At 39.6% G+C, this 22,354-nt stretch overlaps 1 protein-coding gene across 1 annotated transcript; it reads left to right on the plus strand.

Annotated features, from left to right (window-relative positions):
* Window positions 1-2,583: 2,583 nt before the first annotated feature.
* kif4 (kinesin family member 4) lies at window positions 2,584-22,058 on the plus strand. Its single transcript, XM_074672993.1, has 31 exons — window positions 2,584-2,791; window positions 5,535-5,679; window positions 5,818-5,932; window positions 6,167-6,357; window positions 6,453-6,536; window positions 6,701-6,867; window positions 8,920-9,014; window positions 9,171-9,290; window positions 9,654-9,829; window positions 11,474-11,535; window positions 11,655-11,787; window positions 12,043-12,101; window positions 12,304-12,409; window positions 13,941-14,048; window positions 14,148-14,330; window positions 14,560-14,663; window positions 14,760-14,904; window positions 15,567-15,677; window positions 15,794-15,877; window positions 16,028-16,141; window positions 17,355-17,510; window positions 17,623-17,720; window positions 17,880-18,009; window positions 18,100-18,270; window positions 18,351-18,467; window positions 18,581-18,658; window positions 18,773-18,874; window positions 19,009-19,170; window positions 19,256-19,369; window positions 21,119-21,235; window positions 21,330-22,058. The coding sequence occupies exons 2-31, from the start codon at window positions 5,557-5,559 to the stop codon at window positions 21,528-21,530; spliced, it is 3,726 nt and encodes a 1,241-aa protein (XP_074529094.1). The 5' UTR covers window positions 2,584-2,791; window positions 5,535-5,556; the 3' UTR covers window positions 21,531-22,058.
* The last annotated feature ends 296 nt before the right edge of the window (window positions 22,059-22,354 follow it).

The following is a 22,354-nucleotide window of genomic DNA, read 5'->3' on the forward strand; positions in this document are numbered from 1 at the left end:
ATGTTGAGCTGTCAGGGCCATCAGAACAAGAGTCCCAATGTGGCTTTGTTTGTGTATCTAGGGATCCCAATGTGTGTGTTACCATCACATGCCTCTTGTGGCTCTGCTGAAGGCTGCACAAGAACTAACACACCGATGATATGCGTTGTGACTGTGGAACTTTGGCATGGCGCTCTTGTGGAGCTTCTGCATTTACGTGTTTGCTAAAAAAAAAAAAGAATAAAAAAAATCATATTTTTAATAAGTCAAGCCCCTCCTTGTTGATCTTGCCATGGAAATTTTATGACATGTCTTTTTTGTGTGTCTTGTCTGACACCTACCCACAGCTGCCTTTTCCAGCTGAATTTAACTATATACAAATAATGAAATGTATTGCAGATGATCTCTCTTGCTTTTATGGCTCACATGGGGGCACCAGTATTAATTTCAGTATATTTCATAGACAACTACAAGCTCCTCACAGAACCTTCAGTAGTTTTCCCGTCAGCTGTTAATGTCTGCTCTTCATGGTTTTGGAACAAACAAAAATTAGAAACTGAATGATTAACATGAGGCTTACACAGGACATCAAACAACTCTGGAAATCGGCTCATGTAAGCGTTTAGTCTGTGGCTATGGCTTAGAGGTAAAGTGGGTCAACTCCCAAAGGAAAGGAGTTGTCTTTCCCGTCTACATTTTGGAGACTCCTTGGGCAAGATCCCAAACCAGACATTACTCCAGAGGGCATGGCCTGCAGTGTATGGATTTGGGTATTAAAAGTTACTTTGCGTGGCTTAATTAGTTCAATGTGACTGGTGACATGTAGTGTTAAATAAAACAAGGAAGATGCTGTGTGAGCCTGTTTCCTGGTCAACTTTTTTGCAACATGAGGCAAATTTACTCAACTTAACTGAAACTGTAGAAACATGACCTCATTTTTTGGGTCGGAAGGATCCAGGGTGTAGGCCAATCCAGACATCTGTGTTGGAGAGGGAATGCATGACCACTGTTGTTGAAATTTCCACCACATAAAGTTAAAAAAAAGTCATAGATTTTGTATTAAAACTGTTCTATTAATATTTATTAGGTAATACATTTGGGGGTGCTGTATAGAGGATAACAGTTGAGGATGTTTCCATGGACCACAGAGTGGCAGGAACCTTGAAAAATGTTACATTCACAGTACTAAAATTACAGGGACAAGTATGATACTATTTTTCCTTCAGGGCCAAAAAACCCTGGCAGCACCTCTTTATGCATTATTAAACTCTCTGATTTATTGGTGGGACAAAATCTAGATCAAGGAGAACCATTCTGGTAACGCTTGTGTGTCATTTTAAGAATGTATGAATCCAATACTGCAGCTTATCAGGAGACCAGTCCAGGCTCTGACACCTGGCATATTGCTTTTTCATATAGCGCTCTCTCTCCCCCCTGCAGAAACCTCATCATCACTTTATCTGGACTCAGCTGTTTTCTCCCTCTGCTTCCCAGAATAATGACCTTTCTCCTCCAGCCAGAACACAGGAGTCACACCCTTTTTTTCCCCCACTGTGAGCCGAAAACTCATCTCATCAGAAGAGATGTCATGTCACCTACTCAGCTTTCTTTCTGCAGTCTTCCTCCTCTTTTCTTGAAATTAATAAATAATGATGATAATAAAAACTGTGCTAAAGTCTTTTATTTCAATTTCTCAACTTGGCACGAGTATCTGACACAGTTATCGAGCCACGTGCTGTTCCCTGGGCAGCTTGAGTACGATGTTTGTTCTCTTCCATCGTCCTTTCACAATCTTTCTCTGTAATTTGTCTTGAAGCAACACCTATCTAACTGCCTTTATTTCAGAACCTACATAGATGAACTCTCATGTGACAATGGTGACTCACCTCCCCTCTCTAACTATGATATAAAATACTGGTCATTTATGCCAAGCATGTGATATAAACTTTCAGTCTTAGACATGGACTGCAAAACCTCCAAGCCTAAATCTTGTACATACACAGATGCCCCTTTGAAGCTTAAGCTTAGTACTAGGAAAACAGAATCCTTATTGATGTTGATAATGCATTAGAATGCCGATTTGTTCACTGACTTGATAACAAAAGAAGTATACAAAAGTCTTGAAAATGGCCATATGAAAGCCCATTTCCACAGTGGGAAAAAAAGAAAAGTATCTGATAAATGTGACTTTGAATCTCCTTGTAATGACGTACAAATCTTTTTTTTTTTTTTTTTTGATTAATGTTATTCTTATTTTTTATTTTTATTTTTTCACTGGGAGTGAAAAGGCTTCCATGGAAATGGGCCTCTGTGGAAAAAAAACTGCTGAAGAAAATTAAAACCAAAAGCTTTCTCTGTGAGCAGGATACGTAAAAAAAGTGAAGGAGTCAAATAGGCTTAGAGAAAAACAAGCTTACAGTTTGTTTTTATTGTACTGTTCGGATAAACAGAGTAAAAGATAATGCAGTAAAGGCAGTGTATTTTTGTGCCTTGGTTGATGTGTTGTACTCATAGTGTTTTTTTTTTCCTGTAGAGGTCAGTGTCTCAGCCGAGCTGCGTAAACTCTACCGGATATCTTAAAGTAGAAGAAGAAGATGGGGCGGGGCTTTCCGTTTGAAACTGGCGGGCTGTTTTTTCAACATTGCAGACAGGGACAAGAAACCAAAGTTAACTAAGATAACCGTAACGGGTGGCATATTGTCAGGTCGGTTCATTTTCAGTGTCCGGTGACAGTGCTGTACATTGTCAACTGGAACCGTTGAATGCAGTTTTCGTGATATTAAAAAGTTGTCACAGGAGGACGCTTAAGAAGGTACGTTGACTCCACACGGTTTTACTGAATGGGGTAGTCAGTCTCGGCACCATTGAATTGACGCAGAGGGTTGTATAATGACTATTTCGAACTGAGTTTTACGTAGAAAACTACGAAGTCTAGTTTCGAGAAATATAGTTTTGTTGTACGTCTTTGAAAAACGTAAGGCTGCGTGCTACGTATGCCGCAGACCGTTAAAGCTGTAGGCTGCGTAACACAACCCACCCTCAAATTAAAACCGCACAATAATCCAACGTGTCATCTCTCAGTTTTTAATGAACGTAAACGGATATGTGGCTACATGTTATGCTGTCATCCCCATACTAACCACGGAGCTGCTCCACATAGGCTGCGTGAATAATAGAACTCGTTGATCTCCATGGCAACTCATTCATGGAGATTTCCTGGGACATGGAGGCATTTTGTTATTCACCACTGAAAGCTTCATTGTTAACACATCAAACTGACTGGATCTAATGTCCCAGACAGAAATAGGTGATAGGCCTGTGAGGATATGTCTTAAGGAGACAGCTTGCCACATTTGTAAATACTGACTCTGAGGTTATAGTGTTGTAAAATGAAGTTCTCCTGTTAAAATGCTATAAAATAGATGTTGATTTACAGGGCTACATGGTTTTAAATCACATGCCCACCTTTTGTCAACTATAAAAACCGAAGCACCAATGAGATGTCTATTGTTATGCTAATTATTGCAGCTGACCACATTTGTCCAAGTCTGGCAAGCTACAAAACCCATGCATGGGAAAGTCAATATTTAACTTCCAGTGTAGCCAGTCTACAAAAAAATCAATAAAAATTTGCACTGATAAAGGAAATGAGGACTAAAAAATGATGTTTGGAATCACAGTATGGGTTTTTACTTTTAAGTTCTTACGTCAATCTATATACCTGGGCTTTGATATCATCTGATCCTGATCTGATCTAATACCCATATAATTGCAACCTTCTCTGTTCCTTATGATGAGGATGAGACCAAGAGTTAGCTGAATAGATTATGGATCGTCCCTTTGATCACTGATTTCTGCTGGGTTTGTTCATCCCTAGTCTTTGCATTGCTTCTCCCTTTTTTTTTTTCTAATGAGCCATAAATGCACCACACCGCATCGCACCACAGGCAGGAATGGCTAATGAAACTACACAGCTCCTCCCTCTGAGGATCTCACACTGTCTGACACTTAACATATTTCCCCCATACTACATTACAATGGGATTTAATAAACAGCCAGTCCAAACTTGTCAATATGTGCTTAACTGTGTTCAACATCTACCATGCAAGGATCAGTCCATCATCTTTTGATATCCTTACCACTTTGGTCAGCCAACTATTTTGCATTTATTGTTATTACCTCCGCCAAGGAGGTTATGTTTTTAAGAGAGTTTGTCTGTGAACAACATAACTCAAAAAGTAACAAACAGATCTTGATGAAATTTTTAGGAAATGTTCAAAATAGGATAAGGTACAGGTGATTAAGTTTTGGAGGTGATCCAGATCACTGTCAGGATTTTTATGAGTTCTTTCTCATAGTAAGATAGGGTGGTTTTCACAATATGTGTTTAAAACTAGAGGTGAAACGACTCCTCGAATGATTCAAGGTACTCGATTACAAAAATTACTTGTGTAATTTTCTCCGCCTCGAGGAATCGTTTTATTTTTTAAAAGATCAAAGAGTGGTATTTCAAATAGAGCTGAGGCCATATTAAGAAAGTTTTCAGACCCCTCAAGCTACCTCTTATACAAAATAGCAACTAGCAACAAATCTAGCTTCTTTTCTGGAGTTTGGAGACTAATGGGTCATTCTACAAAACGGGTGCCATTTGGGTACGCAACATTTGATGGGATGTACAAGGCACAAAAAATGTGTCAAAGTGTGTTTACAAATTTTGGAGCTACCAAAGCAAGTGCTCTTATTACTTATTACTCTTACATGCTGTATCAGAAAATTCTATTTCTTAAAGAGAAAAATTTTCATTAGAAAAAATAACTGCTCTTTAACTAAACAAAAATGTATTTCATCCGATTACTCGATTAATTGATGGGATGTTCAGTAGAATACTCGAATACTAAAATATTCGATAGCTGCAGCCCTATTTAAAACTCCACAATAAATGGTCTACTTGCTTTGCAAAATAATACAAGACAAGATCACCATCATTTCGGACAGATGTAAAAGTACAATCCAGATCCTGGCAATATTCTGGATACTAAGATCTGGAATATGAAATATGTACTAGGTCATTATAATTTTCAACACTGTCAGGTAACAAATTATGGTACAAACCTGCAACTAACACCAAATTGTAGCAGACAGTCTGCTGAAAGGGAGTATAACATTAAAGTAGGACTAAAGTGTTGCGTCACTATCACAATATGCTTGGCGGAGGTCTGCGCTCTCTGACTGCTTTTCTAGTTTACATGTTTGACAAGGAGAGAAAATCTTGGTAGGATGAAATTCAAAACTGTTTGGTATCTAGACTTATTGAGCTATTGTGCACTCATGTATCTCAAAACCAGTTTGTGACAATGATCGTACAAGTCCATTCACGTGGTGTTTCAATAACCCTGCATTTGGTATTGTCCTAAACATGAAGACATAGGAGTATTTGTCTCTTCTGTTTAATAAGTCCAGAATAACCAATGTCATGTCATCTCGTCATTCTTTCTGATGTGTATTACTTGGCTTTGTTGTGATTATAATCCTCTCCATGTTGATGTTATCTCCAGGTAAAGGTTGTGGTCCTGCATCATGTCACACGAAGATGCAAAGGTGATCCCTGTGCGGGTTGCCTTACGTTGTCGTCCACTGATTCCCAAAGAAATCAACGAGGGGTGTCAGGGCTGTCTGACATTTGTGCCTGGGGAGCCACAGGTCTGAGCTCAACAGATGAGAGAAAGAATCAGTTTCTGTTTAATTTGAATTTACATTGTTGCATGTAAAAGTCATTTTACGTGTTATACAGCTGTGTTCTGCAGTTTTTGACGTTTGCTCATTGTTGTTTCTTTTCAGGTGATTGTTGGCACAGAGAAAGCTTTCACCTATGATTATGTATTTGATCCCACTGCTGAACAAGAAGAAGTCTTCACTACGGCTGTGTCCTCTTTATTGAATGGACTTTTCAAAGGTAACTTTGATTTTTAAACTGTGATCCATTAACTTTAGGTAGAAAGTTAGTCTCCCTGGTTTAACCTTGTTCCCTAGAGTCAAAATTCTGTGACAGCAGATATTTTTTGAAATTTTGCGCAAATGAGACTACACAAAGGCAGCTGCAACCTAGATATGACCAAGATGCCTCCTAATTCTAACAGTATTTCTGATCATCATTGATTAATGTGCTCAATATATTGCCCTTTTTCAGGCTACCATGCCACAGTTCTTGCATATGGACAGACTGGATCAGGGAAGACCTTCTCCATGGGCGGCACGTACACATCAGCTCAAGAAAACGATCCTTCAGTTGGAGTTATACCAAGAGTTATAAAAAGGATCTTTGAGGAGAAGGAGAAGAGGTCAGACTGTGAATTCCACCTGACAGTATCCTACCTGGAGGTTTGTGGACAAACATTCATTAACATGGAACAAATGCTGTGAATATCCAGATGGTTTTCTTATTCAGTGATCCTGTTTCATCCTTTTGTTTGTAGATCTATAATGAGGATATATTGGACCTTCTGTCCAAAGATAAACCCACCATCTGTATTCGGGAAGACCCTAAAGATGGCATCAAGGTGAGACATTTTGTAATCAGTGCACATGTTTAATCATTTTGTTGAAGCTCATTGAATGACAATCACCCCAGTGTTTTTAGTCCTTTATGTTTTCCACATTTCTTATATTTAGCATGTTGTCAGTTTTTCTGTTTTTACATTTTGTCAAATCATTTTCTTTCCAGATTGTTGGTTTGACAGAGAAGCAGGTGTTCTCTGCCTATGAGATGGTCAGCTGTCTCGAACTTGGAAATTCTGCGCGTACTGTAGGCTCTACAGCCATGAACGCGACTTCATCTCGCTCACATGCAATCTTCACCATCACACTGGAGCAGCGTCGGGGAAATGACAAGTCAGTTTGGGGATGTTTTCTCTTATCCTCACTTTGGCTAACGTCGGTCACATTTGACTCTGACTTGAGTTTTACACAGCATCAAGGTTCACACACCCTGCATGTGTACTACATCCTGTGGTGTATTGGAAACACTTAATGTTGCATGCTTAAAGAGGGGCTATTCTGCTTTTTTAAGGGATTCCAGTAGTAGCTTTCATGATTGACTCTCAAAAAAACCTTCACACTGGTGTTTAAGAAAACCCTTAGCCTTCCTGAAATGCCTCATTTTAGCTGCTGTCTCTTTGCGAAGGCTCCCCGCTTTACAAACCCACTTTCCTTTGATTGGCCAGTCTCCGGAGGCCTGTAGGGGGCAGAGCTACAAAAAGAATTACATGATCTAGGCTTGCCCCTCCAACAAGTCATAAACCAGTAAGAGGTTCTTAATGCAACAATATTTTTGTTTCAGCAAATCTGCTATTTTTCAGAATGAGATGTTTGAGCAGTTTACAGACAGATTCAGGGATTCCCACAGCGTATGACAATGTAGCGATTTAAAAATCTGCATTCATTTAATTTTACATCCAGCATTATTAATTTACACTGGCCGGCCCCCAAAAAATTTGCCCCACAAAAAAAAGGTCACACACTCTAGTATTTTGTTGGACTGCCCTTTGATTACACCACAAATTCACCATGGCATTGTTTCCATAAGCTTCTGTTATTTCACTAGATTTATTTCCATCCAGTGTTCCACAAATTTTTCACCAAGATCTTGCATTGATGATGGTAGAGTCTGAATCCTGGCATTGTCATCTTGGAATATGGCCGTGCCATCAGGGAAGAAAAAATCTGTTGATGGACTAACCTGGTCATTCAGTATATTCAGGTAGTCAGCTGACCTCATTCTTTGAGCACAGACTGTTGCTGAACCCAGACCTGACCAACTGCAGCAACCCCAGATCATAGCACTGCCCCCACAGGCTGGGACAGTAGGCACTAGGCATGATGGGTGATCACTTCATCTGCCTCTCTTCTTACCCTGATGGCCCGTCACTCTGGAACAGGGAGTCTGGACTCATCAGACCACATGACCTTCTTCCATTGCTCCAGAGTCTAATCTTTATGCTCCCTGGCAAACTGCAGAATTTTTTCCAGTTAGCCTCACTGATTGCTGACTGACAGCGGTCAGACTCTACCATCATCAATGCAAGATCTTGGAAAAAAAATAATGCAACACTGGCTGGAGATAAATCTTGTGACATTGCAGAAGCTTATGGAAACAATGCCACAGCAAATGCGTGCCGTAATCAAAGCTAAAGGTGGTACAACAAAATACTAGTGTGTGTGAGACCTTTTTCTTTGGTAGCAACTTTTTTTTTGGCCAGACAGTGTCTATCCATGTTTAAAATACGAGACGCATGATACCCCCTCTTTGGGATTCAGGAATAATTTACTGAGAATGGATTGAGACTACGTATAATATACTACTTTATGTGTCTGATTGGGGAAAGTGGCCACATAGTAGGTCAGCGTCATGACTTGTGGTGCATTTAAGCCACTGTATACATGTTGTGAAGTAGACAGTGTAATGTTTGTCTCATTTGCACAGCAGGCACAAAAGTGCTGGATTCCTTTTGGGAATAATGTTGAACTTTCAAAACACAACCAAAGCCCCTTACTGGATATATTAAATTGCATTTCTAACACCAAAGTGGTGAAAGAAACAGCTGTGATGCCTTGATTCAGGAAACTCCTCAATGAGATGGGCTTTGTTATGTTTTTTGACTGCGACTGAAACATTTCTATTCTGGCTATTTTTTTAATTTGAGCACAACATATTTATTGAGGTCAAACTTTTATTTGCAGATCTTTTTTTCTGCTTAACTTACTGAATTTACTTGGAACAGCTTTAAATTGGTTATTCTGTTGCACCTTATCAAAAACACAGCTTGCCCCTAAGCTGAGTTAGTGTGTATGTGCCACATTTTCTCATTCCAGTTTAAACAAAACATTTTCTTCTAAAAGTTGAGTTTTTCTAGAGTTCATTGTTTGTGTAATCCTTTGTTGCAGAGTCGACTCGATTGTTTCTAAATTGCACCTTGTGGATCTGGCGGGTTCAGAGAGGCAGAAGAAAACCAAAGCAGAGGGGGATCGCTTAAAGGAAGGTAAAACGTTTATGTTTGTCTTCAGATTTACCTTCTAAAAAGATGTTTCTCCCAGTGGTGTAAAGTAAGAAGAACATTTCTGTGTCCTCTCCTCTATCCTGAAGCGTGGGCTTTGTATCGAGAACTCTGTTTTGATGATATTCACTTTCCGTTCAGGCATCAGCATCAATCGGGGCCTTTTGTGTTTGGGTAATGTGATCAGCGCCTTAGGGGATGAAAGCAAGAAAAACACCTTTGTTCCCTACAGAGACTCCAAACTCACCCGCCTGCTACAAGGTACGCTTTGATTTAGCTGTTCAAGAGTTACTTTGTGGTCATTAGGGCGGCCTCAGATACTGTTCAAAACTTCAAACATGAGAAAATAATATGTGGGAATCAGAGTGGGCAGCCTGTTTGTCTTAGCTTTGATGAAAAGTTTTTTATTGCCTGGGTCCACAAAAGAAATTTAAATGCTGATGTGTAAATTTAGTACATGGTAAGAAGATCAACAAATTGTTTACCATTTTTTTCTTAATATGCCAGCAATCCTTGTCAAAGTGGTTCAAAACAGCAACAATGCACTGATTCAGTAACTGCAGAATAATTCTCTGAGTGCTTTTTGTGAACTGTATTCTTTTCCTGTTTTCTTCCTTTCATCAGATTCTTTGGGAGGCAACAGCCACACTTTGATGATTGCCTGCGTCAGTCCCGCAGACTCAAATATGGAAGAGACCATCAACACACTACGATACGCCGACAGGGCTCGCAAGATTAAAAACAAACCGATTGTCAATGTTGACCCCAGAGCTGCAGAGATGAGCCGCCTGAAACAACAGGTAAAAGAGCGCAGAAGTACAAAGTACAAACTGCTGCTTACTTATGTTACAATACTGCACATACATTCCGCTTTGTGTGTTTATTGGCAAAAAAAAATCTGAAAGATTTCAGGAGTTTGGAGCAAATGTAGATAAAGCTAAAGACTCCTATTCAGGATAAAGACAGTTACATCTGTGAGGGGGTTTATCTTCCAACAGTTTTTGGCAGAAGCTCTAAGGTTGTTGTTACTGTCAGAAATGTCTGAATTTAACCTTATTAAAGGGGCTGTGAGGAGTTTGAAAGTGATCTTGAAAAAGTCTCCCTTCTAGTTATATGCCTGATCGTAATCCACACTTTAAAATGAGATTATCAGCGCCAATATTGCTGGTTACAGGTTATTTTAGCTACTTCTTAGCTTCCCGATTGGGACGACCAGACGGATTGATTTACGGCACGTCTAGGTCTCTATGACAACACCATGCCCGCTGAGGAAGTTTAGTAGAGAGAAGAGATAAAATACAGAGATCTGTGATTTTCTCTGCTGAAAATGATTTCTGTTATTAATTTTGTAGTGATGGTGGACACAGGAGCCTAACTGTCAGACAGAAAAACGACAGAAGAGCAGATGAAAAAAGATAAATGAGAGAGTGATAGAGCAGTAGTGATAATGTTCATTCCAACCCACAGACAGCAGTTATTCTGCAGTGGTCTGTTCAAACTTGAGAGTCTATCAATAAAATGAAGAGTGAGGTTACGCTAGCTCTGTTTGGTAGATGACTGGCAGGACATAACCTATATTTACTAATGTTACACATTACAGACATGTCGTAGAGCACCGGACTGCTAGCTGTGCTAAATATAAACAGCTACTAAACTACTTACAAACTGACACTGACAGTATTGTCACGCTAAACTACAGATACGTCGGAGCACCGGGATGCTGATGTCGCTAACATATAGCTGGCTGCTACGACGTTGGCTTGATGTCATGTTTCAAACCGTTGCACTACGTAACTGTATTGATAAATAAAACCTCATTACATTGTATCCAGTAAAAAGTTGTCTCGAACAAAGAAAATTTGTTGTAAATCTTGAAATTTAGTTGATGCATTTCTTTTTCCAAGACTTAAAGCAGCAGATAAAATACTGTACTGACCTGGATATAAGACATTTTTTTCCCACTGAAATAATATGAAACAGTAGAGGTTGTCTCATAAACAGAGTCTAACCATTGACACATGCTGATAATTGAGCAGAGAGCGCCTGCTTTTTCTGAAGCCAGTGACCTCATGGTGGCTGCAGTGATGTGTTGATCACAGCAGAGACACAGTGACGGGCGCTATGGAGGCGCAGTGATTGTCCAGAGCAAAGTGGACCAAAAGTTAACAGCCAAAGAAAATTTGTTTCGATCTGATCTCCATTTAATTCTAAAACAAACACATGCCTCACTAAAAGTAATTAAGACAGTGTGCGAAGACTCCGGGCCAAAAGGTGGCGAGGGAGTCAAATTAAAACAGATCCTCCTCATAGCATCTTTTAACGTGTCACAGTTCATTTGCAGTAACCCCATGGTGTAACCATCACAAACAAAAGATTCTTTACACAGGTATGTGTACACGTTCTTGGTCAGTAAACTTGATTCTTCTTCTTCTGATGGCGTTTAGGTTCAGGAACTGCAGGTGATGCTTCTGCATGCTCGTGGAGGAGTTGCCCCAGTGCTTTCTGGGTAAATAAAACCTCCCTATTATGTGATGTCCTACCTATGTGATGTCAGATAAATGCACCCCCAGGCACAATTTACCCGTAACAAAAGGCCATAACAGTTACTCAGTCCCTGTGTTTCAGGCCCGAGTCAGCAGAGAGTGTGACTAAGCTGTTGGAAAGGAACCGCGCTCTGCAGGACGAGAACAATAAACTGAGCAGAGAGCTGAGTGAGGCTGCTGGACAGACTGCCTTCATGTTCGAGAAGATCATTATGGTGAGCCAGGCCCGAGCCAGAGCACTAAACAAACCATCCTCTACACTCATTGTGAAGAGCTGATGGGGAAACTGTGTGTGAGTAATAATGTGCTCACTTGAACCATGGGAACAGAAAAAACACAGGGAGCTGAAATTGGCGTTTAAATAAAACATTAAGAAGTTTAAAAATAATGAAAACACATTTTATCTTTCTAGATCTCCATTGTATGATTTGTCTGTGTCATGTTTGGCTCATTGTTTGTCTATTTTATAGACAGAACAAGCAAATGAGAAACTACAGGGCAAACTGGAACAACTGCGACATCATGCGGCGTAAGTACACAAATTGAGTGAAGCTACAAGAATCATTTAAAGACTGAATTTTCATTTTAGTGGAAAAAATTAAAAAAGGGATTTCCCTTTTTCCCTTAATCACTAAATGTCTTTCAACAATGACTCAAAGAAAAAAAACGCAGCTTCAACTCTCCTTGTCGACGACTTCAGGTTTCATGTTTCTTTTCAACCTGTTCTGCAGCTGCACGGTGGATCTTGAGAAGGTTCTGGGGACTTTGGAGGACCAGGAGTTGAAAGAGAACGTTGAGGTGATGAAGAACCTACAGGACGTCATCCTGGAGCTTAAGGTACAATAGTCAGCTTCTACCAGACTCTGATAAAAAAAAAAGAAGTTGTGTGATAAAAACATTTTGGGCAAAGTTGTTCTGTCTCTGAGCCTCCCTCAGAGGTGGGATGGTGGAATAAGTGGTGAAGTGTAACGTGGGAGGCAGAGATGATCTGTGGGAAACGTAGTCACAATATCACGCTTTCAGGTTGTTGAATGACAGCAGAGCTCTGTCCAAGCTCTGTTGCAGAATTGCAGTGTTTGAAAAGCTAATGTCTTACTTTTGAAATTATTCAAGCCTAAATATTTAATTCGTACTACATTTTTGGGTAAAATGTTAATTTCATTGGGGAAAAAATAATATTTGTGTAGGGTACAGATAATTTTTTTGGCTTTTGAAACAAAACAAAAACGAAGAAATGATAACCCCAAACCTCCAAACCTCAGCTAAATCTTGAAATTTAGTTGATGCGTTTCTTTTTCCAAGACTTAAAGCAGCAGATAAAATACTGTACTGACCTGGATATAAGACATTTTTTTCCCACGGAAATAATATGAAACAGTAGAGGTTGTCTCATAAACAGAGTCTAACCATTGACACATGCTGATAGTTGAGCAAAGAGCACCTGCTTTTTCTGAAGCCAGTGACCTCACGGTGGCTGCAGTGATGTGTTGATCACAGCAGAGACACAGTGACGGGCGCTATGGAGGCGCAGTGATTGTCCAGAGCAAAGTGGACCAAAAGTTAACAGGCAGCTGAGGTGGAGTTGTGATGTTAGTGCTAAGATAATGATGGTCAGTGGAGCGGAGACGTTAAACAACTGTCAGGCATCCAAAAAATACAGAGTTATGAATTGTGATGTCTGACAATGTCATGTCCGAAGATGGCAAGATGGCCCAAAAAGACAGTCTGAAAAATGAGAACTGTAAAAGAAAAGCTTATCATGGTCCTCAAAGTGGTGAAATGTAACATTATTGAGAAATTAAACAAAGGCATGCCTATTACAGAGCTGTCATCAGAATAACATTTGAAATACAGATATTTGTGGCTGTATTAAGAGCCAAAAATAAAAGCAGTCTCTAACTGTTTTTTTCAAAAATGTTCTCATAATTTCAATAAAATTTCAATAAAATACAGTTTCTTTAAACAAAGTAAATTTTAGTTGTCAGTGTTTTTTTCTGAAGATTGGCCTCTAAAAGAGGATGGTTGTCTTAAAGTCAAGGTCGTCCTACATCCGGGTCAGTATGTAGATGGTGTCTGTGATGGACGTTACCTTCACACTCTGATATGGTTTCTCTGTCCATTATCTCCAAGTGATGGTTTCCTCACGTCTTTTTTGTTTTATGTCCTGTGTGTGTTATTTTGCCCCTGATTAATATGAAATGTTTAAAAATGACTAAAAACAACGTGTCAGAAAAATAGCTAGTTATGCAGAGTGACGCTAAGGAGCAGTTGCATTTAATGCTTGACCTTGAGTCAGCTGTATTTAATCATTTGATCAAGGAAATGGGTTACAAAAAAATGACATGGTTTATCGTTTCCTTCTCCTTAGAGTGAGAGTGCTGGAATTGCTGCCACCATCGATGCCATGACCACAGGCGAGGATGGACAGGACGTTTCAGGGAATGGCAGTAAAAATTCAGCAGAGGATTCCCCATCGGTATGTTGAATGTTTTCCCTCCTGATGAATTAGTGTTTTTCACACCAATTGTTTGAAAAAGAAAAACCTCACAGTCTTTCGCTCTTACTCATCAAACAGGACGTCACAGCCGTGGCTGCCAAAGACTCCCCAGAGGACTTTACGACCCATCATGCACTGCGGCAGGCCCAGCTGTCCAAGGAGCTGATTGAGCTGAACAAAGTGTTGAGCCTGAAAGAAGCTTTTGTGAAGAAAATGTGTCAGAATGACACCCAGCTGGAGCCCATGCAGTCCGAACACCAGGTGGGAGGATTTTTAATCTGCACTGTGACTCTGGAGGTTATTTTAATCATTTACAACTGATCAGTTTATTTGGACACAGCTTAATTTCTGTCAGAAGTCTGGAGAGCCTTAGAGATCTGTATGTGTTTTTTACTTAACGTGAGTTGGTCATTTTTTTGGGTTGAATTCAAAGTTTTGTATTGTTTAAGAACAATGAAAAACTTTATTTATTGAACTTTTTGTTTTACAGAGAAATGTAACAAGCTTGCAGTCTGCAGTTGATTCCCTCCAAAAGGAGAAAGAGGACCTGATTTTAGCTCTCCAGACAGCAAAGAAAGACACCAACCATGCTAAGTATGGACATTTAGGTTGTGCCTGTGCATACACTTGCTTTGCTGAGTTTGTTTTAATATAAAATGTGGTCTGATGAGTCTTCATCTCTTCTCAAAGGCTGAGTGAGCAGCGCAGGAAGAGGCTGCAGGAGCTCGAGGGTCAGCTCGTAGATATGAAAAAGAAACTTCTGGAGCAGTCCAAGCTGCTGAAACTCAAAGAGTCCTCCGTCCAGAAAGTCAGCAAGCTCATGCAGGAGATACAGGCAAGCAGGGTTTTCTTTCATCAAATTTACTAAGGTCAAAAATGCACTGACACTAGGCCTGTCACGATAACAAATTTTGCTAGACGATAATTTTCCAAAATATTATTGCAGATAAACGATAGTATTGTCAATATTATTTTGATTTTTTTTCCATTTTTTCATTGATGTAATTATGATAAATGGGATAATAAAGTGAGTACACCATATCAAAAGCAAGAAATTTAATTTCTTAAGAGTATTTAACTGTAGTTAAAAGGTCAGGATCTTTTAAATAAAATAAATTAAACAAAAAATATAATAAATTTAACAAACAAGAAGGAGAAAAAAATACAATGAAAATGAAATGGACTCTCTTTTAAAAAAAAAAAAAAAATCATGTCAATGAAAATAATTAATACTAATCAAAAAGAATATAACATAGACCCTGTCTCTAAAGAAAAAACGAAAGTTAAAAAAAAACAGTTTTATCAGAAACTCCTTTTTCCTGCAACTGTCCGTCTTGATGCTTACGCCACCACAGTGATAAAAAACCTCAAAACACTTTTCTTTGATCACATGGCATCATGTGCACCAGCTCTGCTTGGAGCATTATCTTTATTTCCTTGACTTCTTGTTCCACATAAAAGCCAAACACACCCATAATAACCCTGTTGTTCTCACAGGCGATGAAGTCTCAGCGCACACAGCTGATGAGGCAGATGAGGGACGACTCTGAAAAGTTCAGACTCTGGAAGAGCAAGAAGGACCGCGAGGTGCTGCAGCTGAAGGAGAAGGTAATAACTGACAGTTTGTTCAAGATCCTGCTGTCAAACCCTTTTCTCCTCTCAACATTTCACGTGAGCTTCTTTGACTTTCCAGACCCCTCAGTTGATTTTTCTTCGTCTTACAGGATCGCAAACGTCAGTACGAGCTGCTTAAAATGGAAAGGGATTTCCAGAAACAGGCCAACGTTCTGCGTCGTAAAACTGAAGAGGTGAGCCCTCTCGGTCTGATTGTACCACTGCTGTCAGTAGACACGGGGGGATTAGCTGGATTTTTTCTTCCTTAGTTATAAAAATATCTTTTTTTTTTTTTTTTTTTTTAAGATTGAAATGATTTCAGTGCATCATCATTTCTTCCACAGGCTGCAGCTGCAAACAAGCGGTTAAAAGATGCTCTGCAGAAGAGAAGTGAGGTGGCAGACAAACGCAAAGATGCTCACAACAAAGGAGTGGAAGGAGCTACTGCAAGAGTCAAGGTAGAAAACAAACAGCGATTACAAACAAACTCTAAATGAAATTTAGTTAATGATGAGACTGTTTCATACTAGACTGTAGATTTAAGCACTTGTGTGTTTATGTTAGAGTTGTGTAAATGGCTTTATGGGAAGGTCTGACAGCCAGCCATTGTTGCTTTTTTGCTCTGAGACCTAAAACTCAGGACCCTTTATTGGTTGTTTAAGTTAAAACATAAAGATTTTGTTTTTTCACAGGTATTGTTCCATGATTTTCAGTAAAATAAGATTAGAACGTTGCACGTATGCTGTCAATTATAAAAAAAGAAAATCGGTATCGGCAGGTCAGGCTTTTTAAAGATTGGTGATTGGTGATCGACCAGAAAATTGTGATAGTTGCACCCCGAGTTATAACATGACTTGAGCGCAGATAGCCTAGTAGTTTAGGTCCCGCTCCATGAGGTTTGCCCCCCATGCAGGTGGTCTGGGTTTGAATCCAGCCTGTGGCCTCTTTCCTTCATGTCACCCCCCACCCTTGTCGTGTTTTTGTACTCTATCCACTGTCCTCTACAAAAAAGCCCCCAAAAAACGTTTTAAAAAGTGATTATGTGACTAATTCAAAATTATAAATGCAGCTACAGAACTACAGAACAAATCCTCTAAAAGTTTGGGTGCAGTTTAGGTTCTTAATAAAATAGAGTTTGATAGTTTGAAATGTACCTTTAATTAAACTTTTACCTCCCCCCCTTTTGGCAGCCTCAAGTGCTGAAGCACAGATGACAATTAAATAATAACAAACTGAATTTTTAACGAGCGTCCAGCAGAGCAGTCACCAGCAGCTCCTGTCTGAACTTATCACACACTCAAAGTAGGAGAGCACTATAAATGAACAGAGATTAGTGGCACGCAGAAGGAGGTGTGGCTGCCGCCATGGCCAGCAACTAAAATTCTACACGGTGAAAGATTGAGACATTTAACAAATGTTAACCTCTAAAACCTCCAGAAACTGATCTCTTAGGTTCCCAAAACTTTACAGAATGGTGTCAAAAAAGGAAGTGATGCAACAAAAACATGTTGTTGCTTCCAAATTTATGACGAGCGCCTATTTTTCATAAAATTACATCAATGTTTCAAGTTTAACATCCCATATCTGACTCTTTTGGAATTGGGAGTTGGAGTTGTACGTCTGAAAACAGGGGTTTGCTTCCTTAACTCTGATCTTGTTTTTTGTTTCCAGTCATGGTTTCTCAATGAAGTGGAGTTGTTGGTCAGCACTGAGGAGGCCCGACGTCACCTCAAAGACCTGCTGGAGGACAGAAAGGTCCTGGCTCAGGAGATCAACCACCTCAAAGAGCAGATGGAAGCAGGAGAGCGACCTGCTGCTAAAATCAGGGTGAGAGGAAAGTTCTCCGTGGCTGTGATGGATCAGCTGTGACGATATGTATGAAAACATTAAAGCTTCAGCAAAGAAAGAGTCGGTTTGATGCTTTTGTTGTCCTCCACAGCGTCGCACACTGATCATCTCTGAGCTGGAGACCCAGGGGGCGCTGGAGACTCCCCTGACCAAACAGCTGGAGAACCTGGAGACAGAGATGGGCCTCAGGTTAGTCTGAATCACAGGTTTCTACTGCCATCTTTTACATCATGTCATTATAAAAAATATTTACCGACTCTTTTGAACTTTTGTCTCAAATTAACAGAAATTTACAAGAAACAATTTGATGTAAAAGTTAAAGGATGTTTTTTTTCATTTAAAAATCAGGAATGCACAGATAGCTGACCTGCAACAGAAAGTTCTCGTGGCAGACGGCGATAGTCGTTTGAAGCAGCGCGTAGACGCCATCACAAGCATAGTGGATGCCAAATGTGCTCTGAGGGTTGCCATGTCTGAGGTGAGCAAGGAACACATCATTCTGTATTCACAGCTGTAAACTTTCCCAACTCTAAAACTGATCTGATTCTACATGTGACCTTCTATCCAGCTGGTGTCTGCCAAAACAGCAAACTCCAAGCTGGAGAGCGAAGTCAAACAGGAGAAGGACAACGCACAGGATCTGAGGAAGATGATGGTTGATGAGAGGAACGTGATGTCCACCATGGACATGGAGCATCAGCAGCAGCTGGTAGAGCTTGAACAGAGGCATCAAGAGAAGGTTGGTGGATATGTTTTGTCTTTTAAGAGGCTTATGAAGTGAAATGATCCGTGTATACTGAGTGTTTTTTCCTTGAGCAGGTTCTTTACCTGCTGAACCAGCTCCAGAACAAACCCATCTGTGAAGAGTCAGACCAAACAAAGACAGATGAGGAGAGTGCAAAGGAGAAGGAGCTTCTGCAGCGCCTCAAACTCCAGGTTTGTCTCCTGAAAAGAGTTTGATCAGACTCTGACTACGTAGTTTAATCTGAGGTGAAATTTTGGTGATTAGCATACAACGCTAACCTTTTAATTATTTCACCAACATTCAGGAGGAAGAGCTTGAGAAGCTACGAGAGTTAAGTGAGCAGAACCAGAAGCTGGTGGAGCAGAATGAGCAGTACAGACAGGTGACCTCATGATTTACACACCTCTTCACTTATCGTTATGTTTGTCTTTTGTATGAGCAGCACAGTGTGAAATGTGTGTCTCTGGCTCACACTCATGTCGGCTCTCCTCCACAGAAACTCTCTTTGCTCCAGCTGGCCAGTGGACATAAAGTCCTTGTTCCTCCACCCATGAGTGAAATAAACCCAGATGACACGTTTGAATACGTCCCTCCAAAGGTCAGACAGAAGTGGAATCCTTTAACCCACTAACTCTAGGACATCGAGAAACCTTTTCTTTTCATTTAGAAATCTGGGATGGTTAAGTCCATGTGTGTGTTGATCTCTGTTACTTTGTGTCTTTCCAATGAAAGCCTAAAGCAAAGCGCTTCACCACAGCCAGAGCACCTCTGAGTATGGACATCAACGTCGAGGAGCTGATGTCTCCAAGTGAGGATGAGGAAGAAGTTGAAGAGTGGCGTCCTGAGAAACCCGATAAAGGGCGCAGAGCTTCAAAAAAACCAAAAGCAACTGGCGTAAGGCTGGAGGGTTTTTAAATGAAGCGTGTTTTAGACATCCATGCAGCAAACATGTTAAAAACGTCTCCATCCTCTTGTCCAGTGTGCGTGTAAAGGACGCTGCAGTAACAAACATTGCCGGTGCCGTAAAGGAAAGATGACGTGTGGAGAGAACTGCCAGTGTGACCACGAGAAGTGTCGAAATATGGATAATCAGGTACCTGCAGGGCTTTGATATCTGGTGCTGTCTTTTATTTACACTGAGATGTGAAACTGGGGATGATAAGAATAGTTCATTCATCGGCTGCTGACTGATCTCATGTGAGGAAACTTAAGAATGTGTGTGAAGATCGTAAACAGTTAATATCAATCAGTTAGACTCTATTTGTAATACATCTTTCATACAACACAGTGACACTCAAAACTGTCAGTGCACTTTAGAAGTTGGAGATGTATTGAAGTATCAGGGTTATTTGTGCAAAAATCTTTTGTTCTGTTGTCATTTTGTTATCTTTTTCTTTTTTTTTTTTCTAATTTAAGTCCTTCATTTTAGTCTTTGTTTATAAGCTGCGTTGAAAAAGTTGAGGTATCAGATCCCTGTGCCTTTTTTGGGGGCAAAATTTGGCTCCTTAAGTACTTCTTAAACTTTTTCACATTTCACTAAAAATCACAAAAATTGGAAATATCTAAGAATTACAATTGAATTGAATTGGCGCCGAACGAAATGTAAAAGAATCAAATTGGGAGAAAAGCAAATCGTCCCAGCCCTAGTGCACGTACAGTAAACATACATGTAAAGAAGTGTACAAATACAGGACGACTGAAACAAGAGCTGAGCGCAGGAAACACTATCACAAGGTCTGACTGAGGAAATCCTGGAGGTTAAATTAAATGAAAAGTGAAAACAAACAAATGGAGGTTTTAAAGAAAAGATATCCCATACAAATCCACTGGAATGATTTGAAAGGAAAATAAACTAAAAATAGAAACAAGTTAAAAAGCAATACAATAGAATTATAAGACTGTGATTGGTTAAACAGAGTTAAATTTAAATATGATAAATAAGTCAAAAAATTAAGTGAGAATTAAGATTTATTCTTCAATTCAATGTTACTGCTGTTCACACCGCTGTCTGAACTGTTTGTGATTAAGTGTTTTGAAAAAACTGCAATTGATACGAAACATACCAAACAATTAGTTAAAGATAAGTGTGATTTAAGTATCAGTTTATTCATTTAACATTAAGTTTGATTTTAGAGGAATTAAATCTTCCTTTTTACACTTTTTTTAACCTTTACAGTATCTGAAAAAATATTGTTTTATACAATTCTACTTAGTTAAAAAAGAAGAAATAGAATTGAAAAGTAAGTTGATAACTCATAGTTTTACTGAGTATCAGGCCATAAGAATGACCTGAAACAGACTGACACTTACAACATCAGCCACAAGCATGTTAATTATAACAGATCCTAAACTTTCTAGCCCACACCCCCAAAAATCATTGAGCCAAACACCAGCAATGCCCTGCCTGAGGTAGACAGTAATATTTCAATCCACAAACTAACAAGAGAAGTGTAAGATGCTCGATTTACCTGGCGTGTAGAGTCAGACTATTTATGTGCTCAAATTGCTAAACACGTTGGTCATAATCTGACTCACCTCCAACCTACATTTTTTTGGATCGAACATTTTTGTTTTTATGGTTTTATCATAAATGTGATATTTTTTCAGTAAAAGATGAACTATGAAGTTGTTAATAGTTTCTGATTTTGGAGGGCATTTCATGGCCCCCTTTCGGTGTTTTGAGACCTCCAGTGGGTCCTGACCCCCACTTTGGGAACCACTGTAATGGGTCATACTTGTTTTATTTAAAGTGAAACTTGGATTCTTTCTTGAGCTAAAAATACAGAGATGTGCTGTTTGTTTTCTTTCTTAACTTAATGAATTTTTTTTTGTATCATTTCAGGACGTCAGTCAGGCAGAAAGTGTTTCTCGAGACTCCGTGTCTCTCCCGGACCCCACAGCTGACAGCCCTGACAACAGCACCTTCTTCAAGCCGCCGTTATGCACACCCACCAAAAAGGTGAGCTGGCTCCTTAAAGACTGAGCAACACACAGAATAACCATCTCAATGAAGCCACCGCCTAACATCTGTGTGTTTTTGTGCTCTGCTTCAGGTGCTGAAAGAAATCGGCGATATGGGACATGCAGACCTGAAGCTGGTCAGGAAGCCCAGCGCGACAGAGGAGGCAGAGGAGGAAGACGACATTGAAGAGGGAAGAACAACTGTCAGCTTCCTCAAGAAGAAGAAGAGGATCCTGACGAGTTTTCAGAACAGTTTTTTCTCAGGATGCACTCCGGTCAGAGAGGAGTCTTAGTCAGGACAGAGTGGATTTCATCCGTAGGTGTCTGTCTGTGTCGTTAACGTCTCTTTTTTTGTGTGATCAAAGCGTTGTGTACTGTAACTTGAAATAGATGTTGATTCTAAATCACTTTGTTTTCAGGAGAGGGGATCAGAGGGACTGTGAATAGTGTTAAATGTTTTACTGGAAGTAACAATGAGATGATCATTCTGTACATAGTGTTTTAGATTAATGTAGCTTGAGATTTTTCCCATTAGGTATGATGAAAGTCACTTCACCCACTTTTAACTCCACTTTTCACCGTCCTACAGCCTAAAGGTTTTTTTAAAAAGCCTAGTGAGCAGCATTTTCTCGGGGGCAGTCTGGATTATTTCTCTGTGCTTTTACTGTCAGAGCTCAATAAAGTCTTACAGTCAAACCCTGTTTTTAAAGAACAAACCTTTTTGTCTGAATTTGTACAAGTTCCAAAAATCTGAGAGCTATTTATTTTATTCATTAGTCTGTGATGGATTATGTTTCACTTTTGACCCACTTTAAAAAGGTTTTATGAAGTAGAAGTGGAAGAAGTTTGATTGATCAACAAATAAATCCTTACAATGATTAAATGTTATTCTCTTCTCAGTTTGTTGTCTTGGTAAAATTAACTCTTGTCCCAGAACGAGTCACACTGAGTGAACTCTGAACATGTACTAACAAGAACAGTTCCTTCCTCACAGATCTCTGAAAGGCTGAGGAGATGAAACGGAAATTTAAATTATCTTAGTTATAAAAGGTTTTGTTTGTGTAACATTTTGGCATTTCGATCTATTTGTGTAAAATGTTAATGGCTAGCTGAAGTG

The sequence above is a fragment of the Halichoeres trimaculatus genome, unplaced genomic scaffold (assembly GCF_033239565.1).
Source record: "Halichoeres trimaculatus isolate MK-OKI-2021-1 unplaced genomic scaffold, fHalTri1.1 fHalTri1_scaffold_6, whole genome shotgun sequence".
NCBI classification, from domain to species: Eukaryota; Metazoa; Chordata; class Actinopteri; order Labriformes; family Labridae; genus Halichoeres; species Halichoeres trimaculatus.